Source organism: Clupea harengus, chromosome 7 (assembly GCF_900700415.2).
Source record: "Clupea harengus chromosome 7, Ch_v2.0.2, whole genome shotgun sequence".
Classification (NCBI taxonomy): domain Eukaryota; kingdom Metazoa; phylum Chordata; class Actinopteri; order Clupeiformes; family Clupeidae; genus Clupea; species Clupea harengus.
In genome coordinates this window covers 7,245,858-7,263,778 of record NC_045158.1, presented here as the reverse complement: position 1 = coordinate 7,263,778, position 17,921 = coordinate 7,245,858, and the positions used below count along the sequence as shown (strand labels likewise).

At 49.5% G+C, this 17,921-nt stretch overlaps 1 protein-coding gene and 1 non-coding gene across 5 annotated transcripts in view; both read right to left on the bottom strand.

The window, feature by feature from the left end:
* Nucleotides 1–542: 542 nt before the first annotated feature.
* Nucleotides 543–17,921, bottom strand: part of ep400 (E1A binding protein p400) — a 37,270-nt gene continuing 19,891 nt past the window's right edge. For 3 of the 4 annotated variants that reach the window (XM_031570322.2, XM_031570323.2, XM_042708226.1), the window contains 30 exons: nucleotides 17,355–17,543; nucleotides 16,914–17,108; nucleotides 16,564–16,616; nucleotides 16,045–16,337; nucleotides 15,302–15,504; nucleotides 14,839–15,008; nucleotides 13,836–14,032; nucleotides 13,451–13,562; nucleotides 12,995–13,318; nucleotides 12,542–12,616; nucleotides 12,275–12,409; nucleotides 12,139–12,183; nucleotides 11,405–11,558; nucleotides 10,865–11,100; nucleotides 10,250–10,423; nucleotides 9,838–9,885; nucleotides 9,403–9,539; nucleotides 8,981–9,037; nucleotides 8,559–8,637; nucleotides 8,062–8,235; nucleotides 7,886–7,931; nucleotides 7,605–7,711; nucleotides 7,235–7,427; nucleotides 6,281–6,420; nucleotides 5,854–6,090; nucleotides 5,243–5,414; nucleotides 4,980–5,143; nucleotides 3,787–3,930; nucleotides 3,155–3,232; nucleotides 543–2,624 (listed from right to left, as the gene is read on the bottom strand). In XM_031570322.2, the coding sequence (XP_031426182.1) occupies nucleotides 2,277–2,624; nucleotides 3,155–3,232; nucleotides 3,787–3,930; nucleotides 4,980–5,143; nucleotides 5,243–5,414; nucleotides 5,854–6,090; nucleotides 6,281–6,420; nucleotides 7,235–7,427; nucleotides 7,605–7,711; nucleotides 7,886–7,931; nucleotides 8,062–8,235; nucleotides 8,559–8,637; nucleotides 8,981–9,037; nucleotides 9,403–9,539; nucleotides 9,838–9,885; nucleotides 10,250–10,423; nucleotides 10,865–11,100; nucleotides 11,405–11,558; nucleotides 12,139–12,183; nucleotides 12,275–12,409; nucleotides 12,542–12,616; nucleotides 12,995–13,318; nucleotides 13,451–13,562; nucleotides 13,836–14,032; nucleotides 14,839–15,008; nucleotides 15,302–15,504; nucleotides 16,045–16,337; nucleotides 16,564–16,616; nucleotides 16,914–17,108; nucleotides 17,355–17,543 (4,679 nt within the window). In that variant the 3' untranslated portion in view covers nucleotides 543–2,276. The remainder of the gene's footprint in view (nucleotides 2,625–3,154; nucleotides 3,233–3,786; nucleotides 3,931–4,979; nucleotides 5,144–5,242; nucleotides 5,415–5,853; nucleotides 6,091–6,280; nucleotides 6,421–7,234; nucleotides 7,428–7,604; nucleotides 7,712–7,885; nucleotides 7,932–8,061; nucleotides 8,236–8,558; nucleotides 8,638–8,980; nucleotides 9,038–9,402; nucleotides 9,540–9,837; nucleotides 9,886–10,249; nucleotides 10,424–10,864; nucleotides 11,101–11,404; nucleotides 11,559–12,138; nucleotides 12,184–12,274; nucleotides 12,410–12,541; nucleotides 12,617–12,994; nucleotides 13,319–13,450; nucleotides 13,563–13,835; nucleotides 14,033–14,838; nucleotides 15,009–15,301; nucleotides 15,505–16,044; nucleotides 16,338–16,563; nucleotides 16,617–16,913; nucleotides 17,109–17,354; nucleotides 17,544–17,921) is intronic. The other variant, XM_031570324.2, reaches the window with a different exon arrangement.
* On the bottom strand, nucleotides 14,378–14,508 carry LOC116221228. The gene has a single exon (XR_004164073.1). It is a non-coding gene; the product is annotated as a small nucleolar RNA SNORA49 (small nucleolar RNA).

Below are 17,921 nucleotides of genomic sequence, written 5' to 3'. Positions count from 1 at the left end.
TGTGTGTGTTTGTGTGTGTCTGAGTGTGTGTGTGTGTGTGAGTGTGTGTGTGTGTGTGAGTGTGTGTGTGTGTGTGAGTGTGTGTGTGTGTCTGAGTGTGTGAGTGTGTCTGAGAGTGTGTGTGTGAGTGTGTCTGAGAGTGTGTGTGTGAGTGTGTCTGAGAGTGTGTGTGTGTGTCTGAGAGTGAGTGAGTGCGTGCGTGCGTGCGTGCATGTGTGTGTGGCCTGTGGATCAGTAGCCCATGGGGGCTGGGTTATATCAGAAGAGGGCCTTCATGTCAGCACCATGTGCATTTGTTATGTCACAGTGATTCACCGAGTGGATTGAAACCATAAACCCACATCCAGCTGACACAGATCGCCCCGAGGGGAAATGACATAACTAACCCTCTGATAACAGAAAAGCTGAACAGATTGGAAATACATCAGGAGAAAAAGAGGAGAGCAAAGCAGAAAGAAAGAAAGAAGAGTGAACCAAATCAAATCAAATTATATCAAAATCAAATCAAACAGATCATGAAAAAGAGGCCCAGACCAAGTGACTGTGTATAAAAACGAAAACACTTTATACAGTTTGGCTGAAAAAACTCCAATGAAAACACAACTAGTTTACACGTACAAATGATTTTTTTGTTTGCCATCATTATTTACATGTTGTCTGCCCTGCCCACACCTACACACTTATACACACACACTCATAGACATATCAATTGCTTTTAAAAAAAAGGACACAGAATGGAAAGCATACACTGAAGAATGTTTACGTACAAGTTTACAGTGTCACATCAGATACATATATAAAAAAAACAACATATCATGGTGGATATTTAAAGAAAGGGTCATAGTTGATGAACGGTCACATTATGAAAAACAAAAAAATAGCAATATTTTCTAATCCAGTTTTCTTTTACGTACAAGCTGGTGAAGCGATGTATGATTATAGTACAATCACTCTAATGGATTATCAGCCAGGCGAGACCCCATTCTGCCATCCCCCTAATGTCCCCTCTCCCACACAGTACTGTGGAAGGAACAAGGGGAAAAAACGAACAAGGGGGGAAAAAACGAACAAGGGGGGAAAAAACAAAAAAACAACACATTCTGAGGTATGTTGAAGTGAACACCCCACGGTCATCTTCTCCAGTCTCTCAAAGCTAGCATCAACAGCCTAGCCTCATGAGAGACCTACTAAATCACACTCTTCTATATTACATTACCACAGGACGATAATCATGAAGGAATATATTAAATCGCTTCTTTTGCTACTTCAAATCACACCACACCAACCAAGAGGTTTGCGGTGGTGGAGCCGTTATTACAAAAAGGGGGGAGGGGGGGGTGTGATTATTTTTTATCTGAGTATAAAAAAATATCAGCAAAAACACAGATGTGTGGCAGGGGGGCTGGGTGTCACTATGCCAGCTTTGAGAGACATTCTAGAGGGCAGAGCTTCTAGGTCATTTCCTTTCCTTTCCTTTCCTTTTTTTTTTTTTTTGAAACGTTTTCTCTCGTTTTTTTGCATGCAAATATGAAAACAGTCCATGACTGGTGAACTGAGCCACACATTAAGTTGGGGTTATCCCAGAGGATCTGTGAATGTGCGCGGACAGTCCTTGATCGTGACCACGAGGAGCGCTTTATCTGATGGGAGTGTGAACGTCCACACAGTGCCAGATGCTTGCCCTCAGGAAAAGCCCTGACTGCTAAAAATGTGCATACACAGATACTTCAGAAGACAGTGAGGATAAAGAAAAAGGGGTGTGTGTGTGTTGGGATGAAACGTTTTTGTGCATCATACTGGCCAGGGGACTGACACACACCTGGCCCCTCAAATCTGACCACACACACACACACACACACACACACACACACACACACACACACACACACACAGAGACCCTTACAACCTCTCCCACCACTCCTCAGTAAGAGCTGTCGTACTGCGCGCTGAATATCTTTCGTGGATATACTCCACATACCATTTCACCCCGGACAACACCAAGACTGGGAAGGGTGAGTTGGGTCTGTCTGTCTTGTCGATCAGGTGAGTGGTCCATAAGACATGTATCCCGAGTGGGATATGTGTGTATGTTTTCTATATATACGCATGTGCGTGTGCGAGTGTTAGTGTGTGTGTGTGTGTGTGTGTGTGTGTGAGTTAGTTCACAGGTGGGCCAGAGACCTGTCTGTATGCCACTCGGTCTGCATGGTCCACCTGTTTTAATGCTCCTGCTTATAGATCTGCTCCAAGGTGATGACGATGAGGAAGGTGCTCCTCTAGCTGCCTCCACTAGGCTTGGCGGGGGCCTTGGAGCGCACAGCTGCCCCGCCGCGTGCCTGACCTTTGACCTGGGCCGGGGCCGTCTGGGCGGGGGCCTCTGCCGCCGCAGAGGTTGCGGCAGCGGCCTGGGTTGCCGTGGCGCCTTGCTGGGCGGGGCTGTGTGGAGGTGGGGTCTGCATCTGTGGTGAGGCGGCGGCCGTTGCCGTGACGACCTGCTGCTGCAGGAGCTTCTGCTGGACCACCTGCGCGCCGGCCGAGGCGGCGGGGATCACCTGCACCTGCGCCTGCGCGATCGAGCCTGCAGCCGCCTGAGGCAGAGTCACCGTCTGAGGCTGAGCCTGGATCTGAGAGAGGAGCAGGGCAGAGAGAAGAGGGGGAGAGGGAGTCAGTGAATGGGAGGGGAAAAAAGTGATAAGGAGGGAGTTAGACTTTATCCAGGACAACCTAATCAGTGAGGCCACGTTTTGCTGAGGCTGTCTACAGACTGAATTAGACAGAACAGATAAGGAAAGTTGCACAGGGGAGGGAAAGGAGAGAGAGAGAGAGAGAGAGAGAGAGAGAGAGAGAGAGAGAGAGAGAGAGAGAGAGAGAGAGAAACAGAGAGTGAAAGATGAGAGAGAGGGGGGTGGGCAGGGAGATGAAGTGTATCTGATGAACAGCAAGAGTAATACGGTAGAGACAGAGAACTTGAATATGCATGAGATGACTCTTGACTAGAGCACTGGGACATTTCTATAACTACTCGCATTCCAGAAGACTGCCTGTCTGATGGTATGCAAGAGGGAGTCTCACCCTGGTCATACACCCCCCCCACACACACACACACACACACACACACACACACACACACACACAAAATCCCTCTGTCTCTTACCTGCTGGGGAGAGGACACTATCTGCTGGATATTGGCTACTGTGGATTGCTGCTGTACTATCTGGGGAAGCTTAGCAACCTAGAGGCAAACAGGACAAGAGTCACAAAGCACTGCTAGGGAGACAAACACATTCAAAAGCACCCTGCATCCACAGACAGACAGACAGACAGACACAAATACAAACACACACACACAGAAAGACACACACACCTCTACCACAGAACTGGGGCCTACACTTAACCCTAACGCATTTGACGCATCTATTTCCATGTTGTGCTACCAAGTATAGCTGTGGGCAAAACTTGGGAGCTCAGACTCCTGTGAACTTTCAGCTGGATGGATGAGGTGACTGAGGGATGGTAATGAGCACATATGCACTATCTGGATTTACACCGGCGCCAGTGGGCATGCGTGTGTGTGTGTGTGTGTGTGTGTGTGTGTGTGTGTGTGTGTCTACACCCTCTGCCTGGTGGGCCACTTCTAGGTCAGATAGGGTGCAGTATGTGCATCTGTGTCTGCAGCTCTATCTGCTGGGTTTGATAGACTGATCCTAGGCAGCAGTGTTCCTGTGTCTGTGTCTGCGTGTGTCCATGCGTGTGTCCATGCGTGTGTCCATGCGTGTGTGTGTGTACCTGTATTTGCTGCGTGGCGGGGCTCTTCTGGGGCTGGGCGATGGTGGTGTAGTACTGCGTCTTGATTGGCTGCTGGAGCTGCGTGGTGGCTGCGTACGCCACCTTCTGCTGCTGGGTTGCCTGGGCTGCCTGCCCCGTCGCCATCTAACAGACACGGGAGAGAGGCAGACAGAGATGTCAGTGTTTGCAATGCTAGCTGCCCGCTATGGATGCATATGTAGACCTGTATGGGCACGTATGCCTCTGCTTCAGGACAGTCTGGAGGAGGAGTTCTCTGGCTTGGACAACAACGTAAGGAGAACTCTCATCAGTTTCAAGTGGCACAAGAGGGGAATTGTACACAGTGGGTAAGGGTCTGTGTATGTACAGAGTAGGGTTGTCAAAATAATGTGTTCATTTCAATTAACTAATTATAGACAAATAACGCGTCAAAAATAAATAAATCAAAAGATTAATAGCAATCTATGATACCCATATGGTATGTCACTGTGCATTGCACAATTTAGGTATGAAAGGGAAACCGCTCAGCGGCAGCCATATTGGAGGGATTTGAATTGCGACGGCACGGTTTTGATGTGGAGCTGGCGTCAATGTTTTGGCCTGTATTGGTAGATGTTTTCAAGTTTGAGATGAAGAATTCCAGAGCTTCACTAACACTTGTGTAAAAACCTCTGAAAACACATGAGAGTAATTTGTAGAATAGGCGAGGCGAGGCGAAGCAAAGCAATATGGTTGTTGTAAGTTCGCAAGCTACCAAGATTTGATCAGTGCTGGAGATGTTGGTGTAGGCTGACATTACCGAAGTTAGTTAGCTTGCTAGTTTTAGACAAACTAGATATGGATAAATCAGGAATAAAGAAAATGTGTTCTTCATTAAATAAAGCCCATTGAAGTACCTGTTGTTTGCCATTATTGTGTGGTGAACATCACTCTGCCCAGGCTTGTTTACTTTGTCTCTTCACCTCAATGGCAAATCTGACTGATTTTTAAATGCTTCTCATGACAAATTAATTTTCATCAATTAATCATAATGCATGTAAGTAATTAGAATTGACAACCCTACAGACATTTGTGGCTGCACTGGTCTGTATATATGTGTGTGTGTGTGTGTGTGTGTGTGTGTGTGTGTGTGTGTGTGTGTGTGTGTGTGTGTGTGTGTGTGTGTGTGTGTGTGTGTGTGTGTGTGTGTGTACCTTCTGCTGTGCTGTGGCGGGTGTCTGTTGGGGCTGCGCTGCCTTCTGTTGGGCTGCGGCGGCTGCGGCGGCCTGGGCTGCTGCCTGCTGCTGCTGCTTCTGCCGCTGCTGCAGGAGCTGCTGAACCTGCTGCACCTGGAACGGGTGAGTCACCACCTGTCCACCTACCAGAGCAGACAAGACCGTTAAACACACACACACACACACACACACACACTAGCCACAAGAGAGAGACAGAGAGGGGGGGAGAGACAGACACCTACCTGCTTTCTGGGCTTGTCCGATGGCGACACTAATGCCAGCCACGGTGACAGGCAGGGTGGTTACGCCAGCGGAGGACACCACAGTGGGCACCGACACCACGGGCTTGGAGAGCGCCACCTGAGCCGTCTGGGCCGCCTGCGTCGGGAGCTGGCCTTGGGCGGGCACGCGCGTCTGTCAGGGCAGAGGGGAGTGGAGAGTGAGCGCGCAAGGCAGCGTGGAGAAGAAACCCACACTACAGCATGAGTGAGCTGGAGAACTGCAATAACACTACAGCCATGAAGACATCATGCTCTGTAGAGCCAGCTTGCTTTTAAAACACGGGCATAATTAAAAGCCACATTCTGAGAGAATTATACACCGTATAATTGTATATTCCACATTCCCACTCAAACGGCTTTGATGTTGTTTTGATTGGTGCCATTTACAGAACATTGGTATTTTGATAGGTCGTGAACTTTGTTTTTCGAAATATAACCACAGCATCCTGTTTCAGTACAACACCTCCACACCCCAAGAAGCCTGTGGTTTCTGACACCTGACAGGCTCTTTTGTGTCCTAACGTGACACCGGTTCATCTTCCACACATCAGACTCCTGCTCCTTTCACTCACCAGGCGCGCCACCTGCAGGTTGGCCACGGTGCCCGTCAGCACGGCCCCGGGTCTGGGCGTGGTCACGGTTGCCAGCTGGGGGTTGGCCTGGGTGGTGGCGGGGGCGGCCTGGACCTGCTGGGCCTGCTGAGCGGTGCCCGTCTGGGCGCCCTGTGCGGCGGCCACGGCTGCGGCCGCCTGCTGCTGCTGCTGCTGAGCCAACTGCAGCTTCTGCTTCTGCAGCTTCAGGAGCTCAGCCTGAGAGAGGAGAACAGAGAGGAGGGAGTGAACGTACGCGTGTGTGCGTGCGTGTGTGTGTGTGTGTCGTTAAGTCTGAAAGGGAGGAAGAGTGGGGTTCTTTGTGTGTGTAAGGTTGGGTGTATTTATACAAGGATTAGTTTCTAGTTTGGGTGTGAAGGACAGTGCATGTGTGTGTGTGTGTGTGTACCTGTTGCGGTTTGCCCACAGCTTTGATCTGAGGCGAGGCTCCTTGCTGCTGCTGCTGCTGCTGCTGGAGCTGCTGCTGCCTGAGCATCTGCAAATGAGCCTGAGTGATTGCCTTCCCCTGAGGCAACTGCATACCAGCAGCTAGAGAGAGAGAGAGAGAGAGAAAAAGAGAGAGAGAAAAAGAGAGAGAGAGAGTTTCTCAGTCAGCTTAATAATCAAGATTAACACTCCAATATGTACTAACCTGCTACATTAGAAAAAATAGAGAATCATTCATTCGAGTGTGCAGGTTTCTTCTACTTCTTGTGGTGAATTTGGGCTCACATACAGATCTGCTCAAAACTGTGTGTGGAGCTCATTCACTCCCTTTGTCTTAAAGCAACTCTATGCAACATTTTGACACTTTTTGAGGTATGGTTTTATACTAGTTTTGGTACCATCCTCAAATTCATTTTGATAGCATATGGTCATGTGAAGGACAGATAAACTCTTAAACAGATAAAGTCTCTTTCCCACTAGCCATCCAGGATATGCCCTATGTAGTTCTGTGTTCCGGGCTGGAACACCCGGCAAAAATGGAAGAAAAGCTTTCACAGCATGACATTGCCAGCTGTACTGCCAAAAGACACCAGTTAGTGTGTTGGCAAGCTTCTATCAGTGCCAACTGGGCTGTTGGTGGTGTTTGCAAGGTTTTTGCATGCCTTTTAGATAGTTAACTTACTAGTTATGGAACAGAACTACTTTAAAAGTCGCTTTAAAACCTTAAAAACCACAACAGCCGAGAGCTAGAACACGCTGAGGACAATAACCATCTCCTTCCTGATGTAGATTGCCTCAGAGAAATCATAAGAGCAGAAGACATTCCAATTGCTAGTCTGACAGCAGTTTTTAGAAAAGCTGTGGATCAGCAACAGCTGTCTCACTGACTTGACGACCGTGTGCACGCATGGTGTACCTGGGGTGACCAGCGAGCGGGTCTGTGTTTGGACTGGGGTAAGGTTGGTCGTCACGACGGCGGACGCGGTTGCTGGGGTGACCGCCCGGACCACGTGGCCGGTTGCTATGGCCGCGACCTCTGCGGGAGCAGCCGCAGCGGGGACGGTTCTCTGCTGGGCGTGCACCACCTGAGCTGTAGCTGTACCCGCCGCCTGAGCAGAGAGACAGAAAGAGAGAGAGAGAGAGCAAGAGAAAGAAAGAGAGAGAGAGAGTCAGATGTGTGAATAGCCAATTAGAGGTTGAGGACAAACGAATTGCATGACCGTATTGGCTTTGCATTGACCTTGTGGTGAGTTATGAACCGGGGGATTTGGGAAGGCTCTACTTACAGACAGAGGCCCTGGGATGACTGGAGAGGCCAAACGCTTATTGGCCTGGAATTGGCCAGCGGGGACTCCAGCCACGGTGTTCAAGATCACATTCCCTCCCACTGTGGCTGTTATGCACACAGACACACACACACACACACAGACACAGACACAGACACGGTCAGAGAATGTCACACAGGTTGGAAGACGATTAACAATTTGTGTATGACAATTTGAATTAGATATCAATAACATGCAACATATCAATAACAAATATCCCACGTTAGAGGATCTGACCCTACCTGTTTGAGTAATTGTGCCGGCTCCAGCCGTTTTAATAGCTCCAGCCTGCGGAGGAAAAAAGCACAATTGGCATTCGTACAGACAGTAATCAATCATTCTCGTCACACAAAAACCACAGCTATTAAAGTTGCGCTGCTTCAAGCACATCATTAAGAGATTCTGTGAGGGTCCTCACCAGCACGGCGGTGTTGGGCACGGTGGCAGCTCCGGTCACGGCTGCCTGCTGAGGGACTCCCGCCGCCAGCGCCTGCCCGGCTGTCTGGGCCACCCCGGCCTGGGCCGGCGGGGCTCCAGCCGCCAGCTGCTGCTGCTGGGCTAGCTGCTGTGCTCGCTGCTGCTCGGCCAGGGCCTACGGAGAGTGGTGGGAGGGGGGGGTATTAGTACATTGGTTCTCAAGCCTGCCTTGGAGTAGACACACAGAGGGCAGTTATTTTATACCTGGACCTTATTTACAGACCAGCAGTCTGGCTTACTCCCCATACTTCAGTGTATGTTAAGGCTTGACATTTGAATGACTTGTTTGGCTGATTTTACAACGCAAAGTACACCAAAGCCTGAGAACACTCAGGTCTTTTATGGGAAAGTCACACAGCTTATTCTGATGTTACCCTGATGTTTCCAAAAGGTGCTGAGGAAAGCCCTTGTGACCCACTCACACCCACACACACATACCTTCTTCTCCTTGGCAATTCTCTCGGCTCGCTGTGACGCCACCTGGATAGGGGGCAGTGGCTTGTCGTAGCTGATCCCACTGCAAAGGAGGAAGGAGCAGATGTAAACATCCACAAGTGACTGTCTCACTCCCATGTCAGTGTCTCGCACACACACACACACACACACACACACACACACACACACACACACACACACACACACACACACACACACACACATCCCAACCCAGCGCCCTGGCGGCATAGGCCTTTCTCAAGCTCCACCCGCACAGGTACAGGGGAGGACAGGGGAGCACACATTGGCATTGCTTTCAATTTCGGATTAGTTTCAACATGGGTTCTATTCAACTCAATTCACTTTTACCATGAATCTGAAAAGCCAAAAAGTTTTAAACAAGCGGGTGAAAGACTTGATTTTACCTCTCTGCCAGGACAGAGGCATGTTTGGGGTTCTTCTGGAATGGATTCATACCCAGTCTGAAAACAAAAGCGACAAGAGCATTACGTCACTGTAATGTACTGTACTGTTCCCTACAGTAACTTGGGAGGCAGCATTTCTCTTGGTGGATTTACAGTTCACACTATTGCACCATCCAAGACATTTCATCATGTTACAGCTATATCTCCATATTTATCCGGAGATTTGATACTCAATGTAATATAAATAGATCTTCCAGTGATTTGACGCTCAATAAGTAGATCATCCAGTGATTTGATGGGATCTGAAATGCAATATCAGCAGCTCGTCTCATAGATGTATGTAGAGGTATGTCAGGAGCCCATGTTTGACGGGGTGAGTAATGTCACGTAAGGTCATATGATGTGCGGGGAGCATGTCTTACAGTGGTTTGATTGGGGGGCTCCTCTTGCTGGCGATGATCTTCATGAGCTCAAAGCGGCTGCTGTACAGCTGCATGTGTGTGGCATTGTCATCCTGCGTGTAGATCTGGCACGTGCGCAGAGGACGGCTGTTCTTGGACTGCACACACGGGGGACAGACAGACGGACGGACAGAGACAGTAAGAGTGAACAGATGGCTAATTACAAATATAGTGTTACTAGATTAAGGGTTATCATTAGCCAATAGCTGAATTAGAATTTGATTGCTTTCTTGATCCGTTTCATTCCGGATGGATTCTGAAATTGAAAACGCTTTAACACAGTGTTTTAACACAAAGGGGGTTTAACCCTCTGAGAGACTCCGAGAGCCTTTCAGCCCAAGAGAGGCCCTCCTAAATAACAAGCAGGGTCTTGAGGCAAACCCATGTGCATCATACCTTATAAATGCTCTTGGTCTTCTTCTTGGGATTAGCCTCGTACATCAACTAAAGGGACACAGGAAATGACAACATTGTTATTTGACAGTATGTTTCTTGGCTTTGCAAAAGCATTATACGCTTTGTGTTAGCAAATCAGAAAAGGGTATTGCGAGGCGGTGAATGGTATAGCAATAATGTATGCAGTGGCCATATTGTATCAAAGCACCAGTGGAGTTTATTATAGTGAGTGAAAGAAACCAGAACAGGAACGCTTTGTTAAATTGTTATATAGCAGGGGCCCTTAACCTATATGTGCTTCCCATGCTTGATAACAGTGTTTGTGTGTGTGTGTGTGTGTGTGTGTGTGTGTGTGTGTGTGTGTGTGTGTGTGTGTGTGTGTGTGTGTGTGTGTGTGTGTGAGATGGCCGACCTTGCCCTCCTCGCGGGGGATGATGACGTTCTCGTAGCGGCTGCGGCACTGCTTGGGCGAGCGGTAGATGCGGCTGCAGGAGTTCACCACGTCGCTCACCAGGTCCCAGTTGGGGGTGTGAGCCGGAGACATGATGGTCAGGTTCAGAGGCAGCTCCAGCAGCTGCTTCACAGCCTGACAGGCAGACAGACAGAGCAGATTAAACACTCACACATTCCTCATGCATTTACCTCAACATACAGTTTTCAATAAACTAAAGTCAACTGGGAAACAGTAGATTCAATATTTCAATATTTCGTACATCCCTTATGCAATAGCTTTTAATGCATAGTTTTCCATGCATTAGACTAGACTACAGCTAAACAGTGGATCAAAGTATTCATCGAAATGTAAATGTGTGAACTGGGAAGCGGACTAAGTCTCTTTATGGATCAAAAATCAAAAACAGGGAAGTGTGACAGAGTCAAAGATTAAAGAAATTAAGATCCTGACTGCCGACACATACAAACCAAAGGAGAAGGAGTGACCGAAAGAACAGGAGCGCTGTGTGTGTGTGTGTGTGTGTGTGTGTGTGTGTGTGTGTGTGTGTGTGTGTGTGTGTCTCTAGTGTAGTACCTGCAGCAGGGCCCAGTCCTCGCTGATGAGCCACTCGGGGTTGTCCTGTCCGGCCTCCGCGGCGGGTTTGACCAGGGCGGGCAGCGGCTTGGGGAATGGTGCCTGCTGCTTGAGCGAGAAGTTCTTCTTCTGCTCCTTGCCCTCACGCCGCACCTTCAGCAGGCTGGCCTTGTCAAAGAGCGAGCGCGGCGGGATCACCGTCTCCCCGTGGCCCTTCTTCTTCTTACGGCCCACCGCTGAGGACACAGAGATGGACACACACACACACACACACACACACACACAACAACAACAAATGGTCATATACACACAGATGCACACAAACACCACCACCTATGACGGCACAAGATCTGGTCCCTAGATACAAAACATGAAATATGAGCGTGTTTGTGTGGATTTCAAATGTGTTCACTGTGTGTGTGTGTGTGTATGAGAGAGAGAGAATGAGAGCGCAAGAGAGAGAGATAAAGACAGAGAGCACAAGAGAGAGAGTGTGTAAGTGAGTGAGTGTGTGTGTGTGTTTGAGAGGGTAATACTTACCAGATGGGTCCATCTTGAGTCTCTTGTGTTCCTTGCGCACATAGACGGGTGGGAGCTTGGACTCTGGCATGGGTGCAGTGTCGTACATCAGGCAGATGACCGAGTCAATGTAGATGTCGTTATCATCCTGCGGGGGTGTCGGTGGGGTCCAGAGCTGCAGAAAAACACAATGAGCAGTACAGTTATTAGAGTATCTGAATTGCTAGTAGTGTGCCTAGCCTTCCAGTTTGACTGCAGTTAATGGTTGAAAACAACCAATCTAACTACCTAAAAAGCATGCAAAAGCCTTACAAACCTCAACAACAGCACAGCTGGCACTGATAAAAAGGCTTGCTAGCATGCTAAGTCATGTCTTTTTTGGTGATGTGCTATGAAAGGTTTTATAATTGGTTTTACATTTTCACTGGGTGGTCTGATCCTGACCACAGAACTGCATAGTGCATAGCCTAGGCGGCTAGTTGTATCTATCTGTCAGATGAACATGAACACATGAGCAACATACCGGTACCATGAAAATTAATTTGAAGATGATACAAGTGCCTTTCAAAAAGTGGCAAACTGTTGCGTACTGTCTCTTTACACTGGACGACAAGGAAAGAGGCAAGAACAAAGTTCTCCTGTTTTTCAGTGAAACACTGACAAAAATGCTCCCGCTGCGCCTACCAAATACCTAACTTGACTCACAGAACACAGCCAATAAAGACAATGACTGCCATTGTTGATCTGTGACTTACTGGCATGATTTCAGTCTGGCCGTCTTCATCTTCAAACACGTATTCCTGATGGAGAGAGAAACAATGATTAGCCTGGCAAAGCTACCCGCGAGGATTAAAGGCTAGTCTCAGTGTGCTGTGTGTGTTGTGGCCGTACCATGTTGTAGGCGTCCTCTCTGGTGTAGGTGAAGAGGTCCTCCTCCTCCTCCATGATCAGCCTCTCATCCTGCTCCACCTTCAGCTTCTGCTGCTGCTGGAGCTCCCAGCCATGCTTGGCACTCTCTACACGCTCCTGAACACACACACGCACACACCATCATGTCACTGCTTAGAACAGTCTATACAGCATTCATCACAAACTCCAAATACACGTATGAAGAACCACATGGATGGAGAAAGCCATTGCAGCTGGCGAGGCCCTCACCTTGGCCATCTTCTCATCCTCTCTGCAGTGCAGATACTCCAGGTAGTGCAGGGCGTACCTCTCTATGGGAGTCAGCTGGGGGGGGGGGGGGAGGAAGAGAGCAAGAGCCATTACTGGCGGCTCACTACATTTACCAGAAACATTCCACAGGAGAATCATGACATAGGAGGTGGCCCTACCCTACAGGCTCATCGCAACTTCAGTCTAAACATTGTCTCTGTGACTGATATTCCAATTCAGACAATATGGATTTGTCACTGATTAAAGATCCAAGACTTGCACTACATGCCCTGAGCCTGAGGATGCGAATGTGCACCAGTGTACAATCTGTAGCATAGAAAGGCTTCAGTTCAATCACCCTCATTTTTCTAAAATAGTCCCTGAATGGCACATGGGAACCCTGCCCATAGGCCCCTGCACATCCACTACCGGCCATCAATGAGGCCAACCTACCTGATCCATGACTGCAGTTAGCTCCTCCAGCTGCACAGCTTCCTCTTTCACCCCTGCCTCCATCTCCTCTGTACCCTCCTTCTTCTCCTCGTGCGGCTGCTTTTCCTTCTCCTCCTCTAGCTCCCTCTCATCCTCATCCTCCCCCTCCTCGTCGTCGTCGGCAAGCACGGGCTCCAGGCTGATGCTGCTGAGGGCCTGGATGTAGGGGCGCGCCACGCGGGGGGAGATGGCCTCTGACGGGGACGGCTCCTGGTGGAGCACCACGAACTCCTCCACCTTCTCCCCTGAGCCTGCCTCCACCTCAAACAGGTCCTGGATGGTCCGCTGGGGGGGAAGAGAAAGGAGACGGAAGGGAGAGTGGTCGAGAGAAAGACGAGTGAGTCAGGGGGGCAGCTTTTTAGAGATTTTATTTGATCATATAACTAGGCAGCATGAGGGTGAGTGGGGTCCACGTACCTGTGTAAGGTAGGCCAGCGTGTAGTCTGTGCCCTGAGCTGCCACTTCTCTGATCAGGTCCTTGGTGCCGTTCTTCAGCAGCTTCTCCTCTATGGAGTTCCCACTCTCCAGTCTGCATCAGGACACAACAGTTATTCACACTAGCAGTAGTGTATATGCCTAACTGTATTAGACATTCAGAAACTTCCAAACACACCCAGATTTTTCTAAATACTAGTGTTCATTCATGTTTATTCATGTATATGACTGACCAAGGACGACACAATTAGTATTTTCAACAATGGCAGATTAATAAACAAAAACAGCCAAACAACAAGGTGCTTTTGGACACACTACAAAGCACATACAAAAGCTCTCTCTCGCCATAAAAGAACCAGGCACTGACCGGTAGATGTGGATGTCTTTGGAGCGACCGATCTTGTCGCACCACTCCTGGGTGCGGACGTCCATGCTGGGGTTCAGGTCGTTGTCGTAGAACACCACGGTGTCGGCGTCCAGGACGGGCCCCACGGCCGAGCAGCAGCGGTTGGTCAGGATGGTGCAGAACACCTGCCGGTTCCGGTTGAAGCTCTTCACCTGCTCCTGAACGACGGGGACGGGTGGGGAAGGAGATCAGGGGGTGTTAGCATCACACTGAGTGCATCTGTATCATACAAACCTCTCAGATGGCCCACATAGGTGATCCACATTCGCTGAGGCCATAAGGTAAGAAACCCACTCATGCCCATATGTAAAAAAATAAAAAAAATAAAAAAAAATAATAATAAAATAATAATCTATAGAGATGAAAGTGCCATAAAAGTAAGCTCAGGAGAAACCCCATGCCAATGAATACAATTCAAGAGGCCCTTGTGAGGCTGATGGTGAGCACAGAACAATGCGATTGAAACGTTCCCAGCGCAGCCATGCATTTCATGCGAGAGAATCACTGTCGGCATCTCTTAGGCCCGAAGAGGAATAGCGTCCTCCAGGGAGGGAAGAGTGCTCGTTACTCTGCCCCCGTGAAAAAGCCGGCACTGCCGCGAGACGGCAGCAAGCCCCGGTGTTAGAAGGGGAAACCAAGCGAAACAAGACGGTCAGAGACACGGACACACACAGACATACAGAGGAGATGAAGAGAAGGAGCTACAGACAGACACACAGAGATACAGAGAAGGAAGAGAGAGATAGACAGAGAGAGAGAAAGAGAAGCTAGCTTCCCTGTTAGAGACCAAAAGCAAATGATGGCATTGAAGTATATAACACCCAGCACCACCAGCTAGCTGCATGCACATGAGAGCCCTGCAGAAGACCATGCCAGCCTCCACAGAGAGTGAGCGCGACCGAGGGGAGAGAGAGTGGGATGGATGGGATGATGAGAGAAGCGGTGCAGTCGAGGACGGCCGTACCTGTCGCTCCTCGCTGCTCAGGCTCTCGTCCACACGTGCGTAGGTGAGCTGGCGGTGGTCCAGAAAGGCCTCCAGGATGTCCAACATGCGCAGCATCTGTGTGAAGATGAGCACGCGCCGGTTCTCCGCCCGCAGCTTGTGCAGCAGGATGGCGAGAGCCTCCAGCTTACCTACACACACACACACACACACACACACACACACACACACACACACACAGAAAAGGGGACGAGCCAGAGATGTCAGAGAACAACTCTTCACCTCATGTTCACTTTTTAAGGACAATCATATCACCCTCAGTAACAACCCATTTACTTCACTACTTCTTAGTCACCAAATCCTTTCGCATGAATGAATACACAGGCTGTGCTCATGTTGAAACAATTGCATAGTGAAAGGGGGACTGATGAGAAAACCATCTGCCATCTCTGTGTATTTTTGTCTGTCTGTCTGTCTGACTGACCAGAGTCCACCTCCAGGGCCTGCCAGTCGGGCAGACACACCAGAGGCCCGCAGGCCGCCCTCCGGATCTCAGAGGAGTGGGGTGCAGCAGCCTCACGGAGACGACGTGCAAGGGACTTCTGCTCCAGGCTGTAGGAAGGCGCTGGATTGGACGCGTACATCTGTGAAGGTGGGGCTACAGCAGCAGGAACCACACAGGAAAACCTGGACAAAAAATAAATAAAAGAAGAAAAAAAGAGAGAAAAAAACAGGGTGGGTGAGAGTGAGAGTGGTAATATTTTCTGTAAAGATCTTTTCCAAGTACTGAGAATATCCAGAGCTCTTGAAGCCTGACTCGAGGCAAGAAATATTTTACGACAGACATCTAGGGTCCAAAAGCATCCACAGGAGGCTGCTCTAGGCAAACAAAACCCTCCATTATGAGGTCCTCGTGATATAGGGAGTCTACATATCCATCCATGAATTCCTTTATGGACCGCACAGAGTTGCTTACTGTTAAGTAAGATGATTACTGGCCGGCTGCGTTTTTAGCTTGACTCCTTCACTGAACTAACTACTCTCTCATTTACTCGACCTATATACTCCAGCTGACAACAGTTAATTAACAGTTGCTAATTGAGCATATTAACTAGCAGGATTTGCTGAATGAAACTATAGCCAGAAGAGCCTAAGGAGGTTACTACTTCTTGAGCTGGGAGACATGGCTGTTTTAAAAACACACGTCTGTCTGCACTGGTCTCGTACCTTCTGTTGACCTCCTCTCCAGCCTCCTCTCTCGCCGCACGGGACAGCAGGGCCGAGCGCAGGGGCGTCACCGTGGCGACGCAGGTCTGGCGGGCCCTCTGGCAGCTGTCGTTGCCCACCCACCTCCTCTGCGGCTGTGTGGCGGTGGTGGTGGTGGTCTGCGTGTGCGAGAGCGTGCAGGCGTGCAGGAGGTCGCGGCCGTACAGGACGGATCGGGAGCAGCGCCGCTCGTTGACGTTCAGAAGACGGGCGAGGCGCTCGCGGGAGAGCTTGGTGCGCTCCTCGCTCGACTCCTAAAGGGAGACGCGCGGTTCACGAAAACATGAGTACACATGGTAAACCCACATTCAAAAAGGTACACAAAAAATGCCCATACACCCACACACATGCAGGCAAGAAACGGTCAAAAAATACAGCAATACATAAACCAATGCGCCTAAGAATGTCCACACCTATCTACACTGAAAAAAACCAAGATTCAAAAGAGTTCAGTTATGTCTGTGTGCATGCTGGCATCACCTTTGTCGTGGCGTGTGTGGAGGAAGTAGGGGCCTTGCCATTGGCTGCTGCGTCTGTAGGGGTGGCAGAGTTGGTGGCATTAGTGGTGTGCTTTTGGCACACAAGCATAACAAACCAGTCAATACTAGGCTACTAAAGATCTGCAGATGTTGCCTTTGATATAACAGCGAGGTTCTTCATTCTGAACACTTATAACGCAGATTTCATTGACGCTCGCAGTTATATACAAGTGTTAATACCTCTTGTATATGATCTACTAGCAACATGGAAACATTTATTAGACTCGTTCTTGTACGCTCAGTAGGGGCTGCAGTCATGAGCCTCTCCATATATCTGGCTCCTGGCCTCACCTGGCTGTGGGGTGTTTGAGGGGGCAGCAGCCGCAGCAGCCGCGGGTGTAGCAGAGGTTGGCGGAGGGGTCCCAGGGGTGCTGGGGGTGGCGTTGGGCACGGCGACCGGCTGCTGGGGGACCGTCTGCATCACCATGGAGCCCTGTGGCCGTAGCAACGGCTGGCCTGGAGCCGAGACGATCTGCAGGATGTTACCTATGAACAGATAGAGACAGGAAGAGTGTGTTAGAATCATTCTGGGGGTCTGTATGCATCAGAACACTGGCCAATGGAGGGGCTGTTACTGTGGGTTTGTCCTTACAACGTCATATTAACGTCAGTCGAGAGAGAGAGAGAGAGAGGAACCTGACTGGAGAAAAATACATCCCAGTTATCTTTTTTGAGAGAGCGCAGCGCAAGTGGTGAAAAAATAAGAGAGTGTGAACATTGGTTATACATTACCCAGAGTACCTTGCAGCTGCAGGGGCTGGCCAGTGGTGAGCTGCCGCAGCTGGCTGGGCGAGAGCGTGAACTTGTTACCCTGAAACTGCAGTGTGACGGGGGTCTCAGGCTGGGCCACGCGGCCCTGACTGCCACCAGTGCCACCGGCGAGAGATGCCAGCTGGGCGATCTTCACCACATCTCCACCTTCAACGGGGGAGAACACGCACGCACGCACGCACGCACACGCACACACGCGCGCACACACACACACACACACACACACACACACACACACAGGGGAGAGAGGACACACGTGCACACACACAGTCAGACACAAAACGCACAAACGAGAATGATGCAGGAAACGTAAAGGATAACAGGGAAGATCAAACACACACAAACACATTGAGGGAGTGACACACAGCATAGGACACAGACAAAGGAACACACACACACACACACACAAACGCACAAACGCACACACAAACGCACACACACAGAGTTTAAATTAAATAACATCACACGAACCAGTGTTGAAAATTAAGCTGCAAACATCAAATCCAAAACATCAAATCCAACAGTATC